The sequence below is a fragment of the Octodon degus genome, unplaced genomic scaffold (genome assembly GCF_000260255.1).
Source record: "Octodon degus isolate 3935 unplaced genomic scaffold, OctDeg1.0 scaffold00099, whole genome shotgun sequence".
Classification (NCBI taxonomy): domain Eukaryota; kingdom Metazoa; phylum Chordata; class Mammalia; order Rodentia; family Octodontidae; genus Octodon; species Octodon degus.
This window is the reverse complement of record NW_004524675.1, coordinates 5,036,258-5,047,128: the sequence shown is the minus strand read 5'-3', so window position 1 is coordinate 5,047,128 and position 10,871 is coordinate 5,036,258. Positions and strand designations below refer to the sequence as shown.

Genomic DNA, 10,871 nt, shown 5'->3' with positions numbered 1-10,871 from the left:
GATGGTTTAGATAATTGTACTGTACATTTCTGCTGGTCTACGAAAAAAAGCAGCTAATGCTTTAATTTGTTGTCTCCTTGTTTGAATTCTCTTTTTTGTCTTCTTAATTTCTTATACCCTTTTTTCTTTCTTCCAATTTTACATGCATCTATCTGATAATATGAATAACTGGTTTTGGAAGATACTACATATTTCAATAAATAGTGTGAAATTCATATCACTTTTTGAAGTGAAAATTTGTATCACTTGTTAATTCTTTGTTTTAATTCTAATTTGTACTTCCTTTAAAAAATAAAGTTTAAAAAATTTTTTTCCATCTTTTTTTTTTTTTTAATGTATTTGGTTGTTGCAGGGTCTTAGTGCACAGCTCAGACTCATAGTGATCCTCCTGTTTTCAGCCTCCCCAGCGCTGAGATTACAGGAGTGAACCACCAAGCCCAGACTCTACGGCAGGCTCAACCCACACTGGGGGTAGGGCTGGCACAGCACGTGGTGCAGGGATGGAACTGCAGTTCCCTTCAGTCCACTGAGCTATCTTGCCAACCCCCAAAACTTTTTAAATCACTTATTTATTTATTTATTTATTTATTTATTTGGTACAGGGTATCATTATGCAGCTCGGACTCCTAGTGACACTCCTGTCTCAGTCTCCCCAGTGCTGGGATTACAGGTGTGTGCCACCATGCCATTTCAGTGGCTGGCACAGCAGCAGCAGGCATAGCGTGTGGTACTGAGGACAGAACCCAGGTCCTTATGCTTGCCAGGCAGACGCTTAGACCACCAAGCTACCTCCCCAGTCCTGTATTTTTTTATTAAATGTTTTCTTTTAATTTTTTTATAGAATTAGCCCAACTCAGCATACCACCACATGAAAATCCACTTTTATAACTTTGGGAGAGGGAGATTGAAAGTGACTCATGAGGTGACTTGGCTATTGATTACTCAGGTCACGTGAGCCCAAGAAGCCAACAATATAGGCCAGAGAAGTGCAGGCTGGAGGCCCAGCTGGGCTCTGGGGACACTCCCTACTGGACGCCTGTGCAACTATGAGGAACACCGTGTCTTAGAGGAGCAGCCACAGGCATCCTTCCACAGCATTCAGATTTTTTTTTTTTTTTAAATCAAACTAACAACCTGTGCTTGCCAGACATGTGCTTAAGGCAGTGAGCTATCTCCCTGGCTCATTCGCTTTGATTTTAAACCTGTACTGATAGGTGCTTCTTGTGAAAGAGCTTCAGGTTGGCAAAGGAGATGAAGTCACACTTCTGCTGCCACACAGCCTGAGATGCACACCACCCATGACTGTGTTAAGGGGGAACCAAGGCTCTTAGACTGTGTGCTTATTATGAACCACAACTCTGGTGAATATGTACTAGAAAACTCAGTATCAGCATTCAGGTCAAAAAACAAGAGCTGACGGGAGCAGTGAAATCCAGACCCAAATGGAACAGCCCACTTGTCCCCCACAACTGTCACAGACACCTCAGTCTCCATCACTCATGGCATTCAGAGCTCCAACGAAGCCTCCAGTTGGATCCAAAACTTCTCCCTTGAAGGACAACCCCTCACCTGAACCTCATCTGGAAGACATCAAGAGAGCTGCAGCCTGAAGCTGACACGATTGAGCAGATGAGCAGCAGCAGTGGGAGTAGCTCCTCAGGAAGAGATAACCACAGCTCCAGCAGTAGAGGGGAGGACAGTGGCCCACCCTCTTCCCCATGGCCATCACACCAGCAGCCCTAACAACAGCATGCCTGTCATTGCCAACGGAAGCAACCAGCTCATGAACACCCTCAAAAATGACTTGCAGTTGAGTAAATCTGGCAGTGACAGCAATGATTAGCACTTGATCTTCTGAAATCAACTTCCTGGTACAGAAATATGCTAGACAACCAGGATACTTTCATGGAGGGCATTGCCACAAGGAAAATGTGGTGAATCAGTTCATATAAGGTGCCCGAGGTTTTGGAACTGCCTGATATTCAATTCTTTAACTTAGTGGTAATGGATGATTTTATGTAATTTTTGAATGACATACTGCAAAGTTTAAGTATATCTATAAAAGAAATAACAGAATTATATTTCTATTTGGTTAACATTTTTAATGAAGAACAGACAAATGTGCCACTCTGGTCAATGGTCTACACCAGTGAGATGAAACATTGTTTGAGAGATAAAAAGGAAAAGGGAGACCTCAAACTGCATCATGAAAGTATGTTATAACTTTAAAGTAAGGTGATAAGGATGTTTGTCTGACCCAGCCTGACAAACCTGGGTAGAAATGGACTTCAGTGGGGTCCTTGTGTGTCAGCTGGGCTGGACACTGAAGATATTCTAGCTCTGCCCTCGGTTACAGAAAAGGGAAGCACATTTTGTGACCAGTCTTCTGTTCCCTATTTACGTTCCCTCCCTTGAATTTCTCTTATGTGAACCACAGATATTTATACATGGAACTTATAGTGTACATTAGCATTTTTACTGGATTCAAAAAGACAAAAAGTACTAGGTACCTCCAGCAGAATTCAGACCCCAAGTCCCTAAATGTTTTACTCAGTGAGTGAGCAGATTGAGCCAGCGGCCACTCTGCTGATGCACGTGTTTCAGTCACATTGAGGCTTCTGGTTCCATGTGGATCCATCCTAGGTGTGCTTCATTTAGAGGATATGAGCAAGATGAGAACGGGAGGAGTGGAAAGGAACAAATGAGCCAGCAGTAGGCTGCCAAAACCCAAAATCTGGCTAGTTCTGTAGTAAGGAATGAGCACATTCTTTGATCTTTCTGCTTAATGATTTTGTACCACAGTGCTTAATATACTAGTTTGAAATTTTATATAAAACTAGAAGACAGTTGCAAGATTGCCTTCTATAGTATGTGTTCCCAAATTAATCTGATGCTGTTGAAAACTAGTCACTAGTGAATGCTCCTTATTGACGGTGTGGTGAACTGTGCCAGAATCAGCATGAACAGCCTATTTCTGTGGGTTAAATGAAAATTCCCATCTGCTTTGCTTCTGTGGACATCAAGACATTAATGATGATTTTTCCTTCCTTTCGTTCCTCTACTCAGAAGGCTTCTCCTAGCTAGTGGAAGAAATCAGTCTGAATCACAAAAGAAATGGATGGTCCACAATGGGGCTTTGATGAGAGTTGCGACACCCACAGTGACACCAGCAAGCTGAACTGGGGGCAGGAAGAGCCGCTACTCACAGCACACCTGCAGCACTGCCCCAACTTAGGTGGTGGCCACGTGTTAGTACTTGTGGTGGGGTCTCTGCCCACCCTGAGGGTGGTTAGTGGAGATTCCTGGCATGGTAATGATTGCTCAGGGGAAGTAAAGATCACGACTGGAGACTTGAATTGCTGTATGTGGGAATTATTTAACTGCTCTTTTTTTCTTTTTTGTGTAGGTCTCACAATGCAGCTCAGACTCGCAGTGATCCTTCTGTTTTCTGCCTCCCCAGTACTGGAATTAATAGGTATGCGCCACCACGCTTGGACTCCATCACCAGTTCAGCATGCCCGGGGGAGGGGCTGGCATGGCATGCAGGGCCAGGGATCGAACCCTGGCCCCTGCACTTGCCTAAGCAAGGGCTTAGTCCACTGAGCTATCTCGCCAGCCCTTATTTCACTGCTCTTCATTTGCTCAATTTGGAGCAGATTCCAGGAACTTGAACTAAAATATCTATTTACCAACAATTCCTAAACCTTGGTTTATGTGGACAGAACTGTGGTTTAGGAACTGTTAAGATGTTTGCTTCTATAGGAAATACTTGTATGTGGTACTAGGCTTGGTGAATCCAGCTTTCTGAGCTTCAGACTATCTCCCTTGTCATCTGTCCTACCCAGGTTATTCTCTAGCATAACTCTGGTTTTTATTTTCTACACAAAGCCCTCATGGTTCTATCGCTGTCTCAGTTACTCTTGTCTCATTGCTGGGACAAAATGCCCAACACCCAAAATTAAGGAAGCAAAAGTTTATTTAGCTCACAGTTAGTGGAGATTTCAGTCTATACTCAGCTGGCTCCAAGGCAGAGTGCACATGGCAGAGGGCAGCAGTTCATAGGGGCAGAAAACAGCAAAACAGCAAGAGCAAATGGGAGTAGCAGCAGCAACAATGGCTACAGAGAGCAAGTCTGTCTCCCTTATGCTGCATTCAGGCTATCTGCCCCAGGCTAGGTGAAGCACTCACACCCATAATCGCAGGAGCACTCACACCCGTAATCCCAGCACTGGATTACAAATTAATCACAAAGTAGAATTTTGCCTCACAACTTACATGAGGCTTTGGAGGGACAACTAGACACAAACCGTAACAATCTCAGCAGAATAAAGGATTTTTTTTTTCTTTGTGGAAATCAAGAATGTGGCCTGACAGAGAACTTCACTGGTATCTTCATGCCAGCCAAACTGGACCTTCTCTTCCTGCATCTATGCCTTCACTTTCTCTCCTGCTCCTTTCACCCCACTCCAGAGCCTAGGTCCAGGGCTCCATAATTTTTGTCTTCATGGACTCCTCCTCTGTTTTAACTCCCATGGAGTACCCTGAATACAGGCTGATCTTGCTCTTCTTTGAGCTCTGGTTGGTATGAGCTCATTAACAGCACGATTTAGCATCACAGTACTAGACACCCATGTGTTAACAGACTGTGTAAGAGGTGGCAGAGAAAACTAAACAGTGAAGAATAAAGGACAGACACAGAAAAAGCATTCCAGGGATTGGGACGAAGATCGGTATATCTACACTGAAGTCTGTAACTAAACTATCAGATGGCCTACAGCATCTGCTACACTGTATGAGTCATTCAGGTGAGGTGAAAAGACTAAATGTGAGGGTCATAGCAAGCCTTAGTACAATGTGTTGAGGAAACATAAATAAGATTTATAATAATGCCATGCATTTCTATAACAGAATCTTTTTCTTTCCCTATATGTGGTGTGCGTCAGTGATAGAAAAACTTGAGATACTTGTTTCCTTATTTCAGACAGTGGTTCACTAGGAGAGAGAGATATATTTATTAGATGATTTCCAAAGAGAATTTATTAGGTACAGCCAAATTGGATATCTGCATTTGGCAAGGAATGTAAGATTCCGGAAACTCAGGTCTTAATGAGTAGATTAAAAGATAAAACCAACTGAACCATTATAAAACGTATGTTTTATTTGCTTCTGTTATTTCTGTCTTGGGTTCACTGTCACATTTAATAATTTTTAAAGTCTTTCACCTAAATTTCATTTTGTGTAACTATGAAGTAGACATGCATGTATACATTTATGTAGAATATCTGTGGTATAGTTCTTGTTCTTTATTCTCTTGGTAAAATATCACTGTATTTCAATAAAAATGAAGGTAGCAGTACAGATTGAAGACCTTGATTCAAATGAGGAGGAAAACAGTAATGTAAATAAATATTTTACTAGTCAAAAATGCTACAAAATGGTCACATAAATTTTGAACAATCCAACATTAGAACTAGCTCAGAAAATGTTATCAGGTTCTAGTCAGGGGTGAAATCTACTAAACAGAATGCCAACAGTAGGAATGGATGTTAGAAACTGTAGTGGACAATATGCTGTAAGAAGTTTTGGGGCCAGGGAGATAGCTCAGTAGAATAAGCGCCTGCCTGGCAAGCACAAGGTCCTGAGTTCAATCCTTGGTACCACAAAACAAAAAGTTTTGAAACACACTAATAATGAAATTCAAGACAACATTCTATATGCATCAATAATAATACTCAAAAATGTATTTATCATGACACTATCTCAACTAAAAACCTCACAGCAGGATTTTACATCCACTCATCAGAATCTAAAGGAGTATAGAGAAGTGACAAATGTGGCATTGAGATTTTTAGAATAAAGAGATTTGGTTTGCTTCATAATTGCCTACACTTTGAAAACAAAAAGACCCACTAACAAAGAAAAAAAATCTTCCTTATTTGATTGCTATTAGCTCATTTTTTTTTGAAAGCTCTGTTTTGAACTGTCAAACAATTTATACACTGTCCAAATACATAACAATTAATGAACAACTTACACTGTTTCGTAGCTGTAGAAGCTTCTGGCAGAATATGCCAAGTAAATCCCCCAAGTATGATATAAAAATATATGCCCTGCCATACTCCCAAAATTGTTATATAGACTCAATGCAGTCCCAATTAAAATATCATTAGTATAGCTCACAGATCTCGATAAAACATTCTTAAAATTCATCTGGAACCAGAAGGTACCTAGAAGAGCAAAAGCAATCCTGGGCAACAAAGGCAAGGCAGGAAGCATCACAATCCCTGACTTGAAATTTTACTACAATGCTACTGTGAGAAAATCAGCATAACACTGGTTAAAAAAAATATACAGACCCGAAGATCAATGGAATAGATTAGAAGATGCAAACATACTCAGTCACCTTATCTCTGACAAAGGGGCCAAACATGTATACTGGAAGAAAGCCTCTTCAATAAATGGTGCTGGAAACACTGGCTTTCCATATCTTGAAAACTAAAATTACACCCATGTCTATCATCATGCATGGTTTAAACTAAAGTCAAAATGGACAAAAATATTTAAATATTAAAAAAGAAACTTATCTACTGGAGGAGAAAATAGGTAGAAATCTTGAAGACACAGGGAGGGGTAGGCAGAGTTCATGAACAGAAATCAAACTGCACGGGAAATACTTCAAAAACTAATACTGTTTAGACAAGATATGTCTGCATCTTGTACCATGAATAACTACTACAAAGACAACAATATGCAATGTATTATTGTAACTGTTCTACTAACCTGTTTTGAAACTTGTCTCATTACTACTTCTTTCTCAATAAAATTAATATATTAACAAAAAAAAGAAGTCATCAATACAGTAAAAAGAAAATCCATGAATTGGTAAAAAAATTTAGCCAACTGTCCTTCAGAGAAAGGACTTATATCTAGAACATATAATTTTAAATCAGGTCTCCAAAACTCAAAGACCCAATCCAAAAATGGGCATCTGACATGAATAAATGCTTCTTAGATAAAGAAATACAAATGGCAAATAAATATATGAAAAATGTTCAACATCATTGGTCACTTAAGAAACGCAAATTAAAAACACACTGAAATTCCATCTCACCCCAGAAAAAATGACTATCATCAAGAAGTCAACCAATAACAAATGCTGGAGGGACTGTGGGGGAAAAAAAAACCCTTCACCACCGTTGGTTGGAGTGTAGCCTGGTACAGTCACTGTGGAAATCAGTGCAGAGATTCCTCAAAAAACTAGGATAAGTGTACTGCTGACTTCTGCTGATCTACTGAAAGGAGCAGTTAATGCTTAAATTGTTTTCTTCTCCTTTTTCATTTCTTATAACTTTTTTATTTTATAAAATTTGCATGCTTATATCTGATAATCTGAACAACTAATTTGAAGACAACAATATGCAATATATAAACCACTGCTGAATTTCTATGATTTTGTTTAGTGAAATTCTGTATGTTTCTAATAGGTTTTTTTGTAACTGTTATTTTGTTTTGTTTTACTATTTTTGTTCTCTTTAAATAATAATAGTGATGATGGTGATGATGAAGATGATGATGAATACATGCCCTGGTAGATGCAAAACCATTTTACATCTTGAATTTAGATATTTATCCTAGAACTCAGTCACCAGGTTTTATTCAGCAGTAACAAAACTGCAGGACTTTGTGAACAGACTTATTGCACCTATTTCAAAAAGCAACCCGAATGTCATATTTGACAGTCAGCTCACTAGTTATCCATGATGTTACATTTGCTAAAAGGATACCAGTTGACCAGCCCAGGAACTAGGCACAAGAAGAAAGTGGAGATTCCTGAAAAATGTTGCAAATTCACAGTGAATGAAACATATAGTACAATCTTTGGATTTCAGAAAGAGGCAACATAGGCCTCCCATATGATGGTAAAAAACGAAGTAGTACTGATATTGTCAATATTATACCATGGTGATGCACATCTATAATCCCAGCAGTAGGAGGCAGAGGCAAGATGATCCCATGAGTTCAAGATCAGCCTACACCACACAGTAAACTCACAGGCTGACCTAGACTGCATTATGGTGAAGAAAAACAAAGTCATATTAATATGTCAACAGTATACCATGATGATAAGATGGACAGGCTAGGCATGGTGCCACATCTATAATCTTAGCACTCAGGAGACTGAGGCAGGAGAGGGTCCTGTAAGTTCAAGATCAGCCAGTGCTACATAGTGAGTTAAAAGCTAACCTGGACTACATAATGAGACTCTGTCTCAAATAAACAAACAAAAAAAGATTAACAATGAGTCCTCAACAAAAATGAAACCAGAAATTATCACATTTTACAACAAAACAAAAGGTGGAACAGATGTTGTTGACAAGCTATGCAACAACCATGGGGTCACTTAAAACACAAAGCGTTGGCCAATGGCTGTGTCCTAAACATGTCATAGTTTACAAAGAAAATAACAGGCACAAAATATCAAGAACTTTTCTCAAAGAGATTTTTTTTTTTTTTTTTTTTCAGAACCAGGGATTGAACTCAGGCCCCTGCACTTGCCAGGGAAGTGCTTATTCTACTGAGCCATCTTCCCAGCCCCAAGGAGACTGAGACTAGAACTGATGAATGAATAATTACAACAAAGGAAGAACAGCATATATTTACCTAAAGAATGCCTCAAAACAATTTTGAAGCAGACTAGGAAAGAGACAGATAAAATATCACAAGAATTTGCTAAGGAAACAGGAAGACCAGCATGATGTGAAGCATGTCCTACCAAAGACAGGAAAGCAAAACGTATTTGCTCTTAGTGTGCGCAACATTTGTGTATACAATGTGCTGTTCTCATGTATGAAAACTGCCTTAGGTGTTATAACTGAAACAAAGATTATTCCATGGTAGTTTCATTTGGATTTTCTTTTTAGCTCACATAAAAATTTATCAACTCCAGCCAGCCAAACCTGCCCTGAAGGCATTTGGAGGAAAAAAAAAAAAAAAAATCCTTATTCCATGGCGGGCGGCATGATGGCGGACAAAGAGAAAAAGAAGAAGGAGAGCATCTTGGACCTGTTCAAATACATTGACAAGACGATCTGGGTGAAGTTCCAGGGGGGCCGCGAAGCCAGTGTAATTCTGAAAGGCTTCAACCCACTGCTCAACCTCGTGCTAGATGGGACCATCAAGTACATGCGAGACCCAGACGACCAATACAAGCTGACGGAGGACACGCGGCAGCTGGGGCTCGTGGTGTGCCAAGGCACGTCGGTCATGCTCATCTGCCCGCAGGACGGCATGGAGGCCATCCCCAACCCCTTCATCCAGCAGCAGGACGCCTAGCGGCGCCTCGGCCCCTACCCTTTTGTATAGGTTGGATTTTTGTTTTCTCAATAAAACTGCAAACCCCCGCCCAAAAAAAAAAGAAGAAGAATTTATTTTTGCTGTTATTTTCTAGATTTAATAGGCAAAAAGTTGACGTAGAAAATGTTGTTTATTCTGAATACTCAGCATATTTAATATTTTATTTTATTGATATTTTATTTTCTTGTTAGGTACACATTATTTAATATAATAAAACTCATAACATTAACTCATCAATAGAAATACTTCTGAAGACTAAACATGGGCATTATATACCCAACTTGCCATGATTCTCCAGTTATATAAAACAGGTATAATCTACTTATCAATAATTATTATAAGCTATTGCTGCCATTTGCTGAACATCCTATTAGCTAAGAGCATACTACATCTATTGGTTCTTCTAAGTAATAACTGAGATACAAATTTATCTTGTCTTGGTGCTCTTTTCAACAGATTTCTAGTCAACTTTCTACTTATTTCTACATTACTCGCTTCAAGTTTTCCAGTGGTATAGAGGATCAATTTGATAAACTTGTATTTTGCTAGAAACTATTTGCTATTTTCAGGTTTCTGTACACAATGCTGCATGTGGGTTCTCACTATGCTTCTAAGCTCACATCTATAATATATCACCTTCTTCCATCCTCACTGCAATTATAACTCTTCATCCTTTATTTCCTTCATCAAACCTAAAAAGAGGGTGAGGGAGATGGCTCAGTGGAATAAGCGCTTTCCTGGCAAGCGCAAGGGCCTAAATTCAATCCCCAGTTCTGGAGGAAAAAAAAAAACCTAAAAAGAATTTGTCTATATTCTGGTCTTACAAAGATTAAATCTATAAACTTATTTACAATTTTTATTTTTTGTGTGTTTTCTATCTCTTTAGTTTTTAATTTTTCCTTTTGTTGGTTCATTGTTCTACTTGTTTGTTGTTGTTTTTGTCTTTTTGAAACACGGTTCAGGCTGGCCTTGAGCTCTCTGCAGCCCAAACTCACAAGGATCCTCTGCCTCAGCATCCTAAGTGCTGGGATTACAAGCCTGCACCACCATGACTGACTCTATTTTGTTATTTTTCTAATTCCTTCTAATTTCAATTAAGTTCCCAAACTGATCACTATGCTTTTTCTTATCTAAACTTTAAACTCATAGACACCAATATAACCAATTATCATACGAACCAATTACAAGCTGAATTATTTTATATGAAAAAAGCAAAAAAAAAAACCCATATACTTGATGTAAAATTCACTAAAAGAACAAAAATTTTTTGAAATGAAAATGAAAGTTTTTTAACTTACTGACTGACTAAATCAGATCCCATCTTAGAGCCATCATCGGCCTCTTCTTCCATCTCTGAGTCAACACCATTGTCACCTTATAAAAGAAATAAACTATTGAAATCAAGTTTACAGGAATGTCAAAATTACTAATCATTTCACAAAAAATGGCACATAATAGACAACTCTGTAACTATTACAATATCACAACTGTTACAATATTTCAATTACTAATAATTT

General features: G+C 38.9%; 1 protein-coding gene and 2 pseudogenes across 4 annotated transcripts in view; 2 read left to right on the top strand and 1 right to left on the bottom strand.

The window, feature by feature from the left end:
• LOC105743112 overlaps positions 1-1,843 on the top strand; it is a 16,925-nt pseudogene extending 15,082 nt beyond the window's left edge.
• Caap1 (caspase activity and apoptosis inhibitor 1) overlaps positions 1-10,871 on the bottom strand; it is a 160,266-nt gene that overhangs the window by 138,719 nt on the left and 10,676 nt on the right. For all 4 annotated transcript variants that reach the window (XM_023723510.1, XM_004638551.2, XM_023723511.1 and 1 more), the window contains exon 4: positions 10,653-10,728. In XM_023723510.1, the coding sequence (XP_023579278.1) occupies positions 10,653-10,728 (76 nt within the window). The remainder of the gene's footprint in view (positions 1-10,652; positions 10,729-10,871) is intronic.
• LOC101589311 lies at positions 9,016-9,391 on the top strand (annotated as a pseudogene).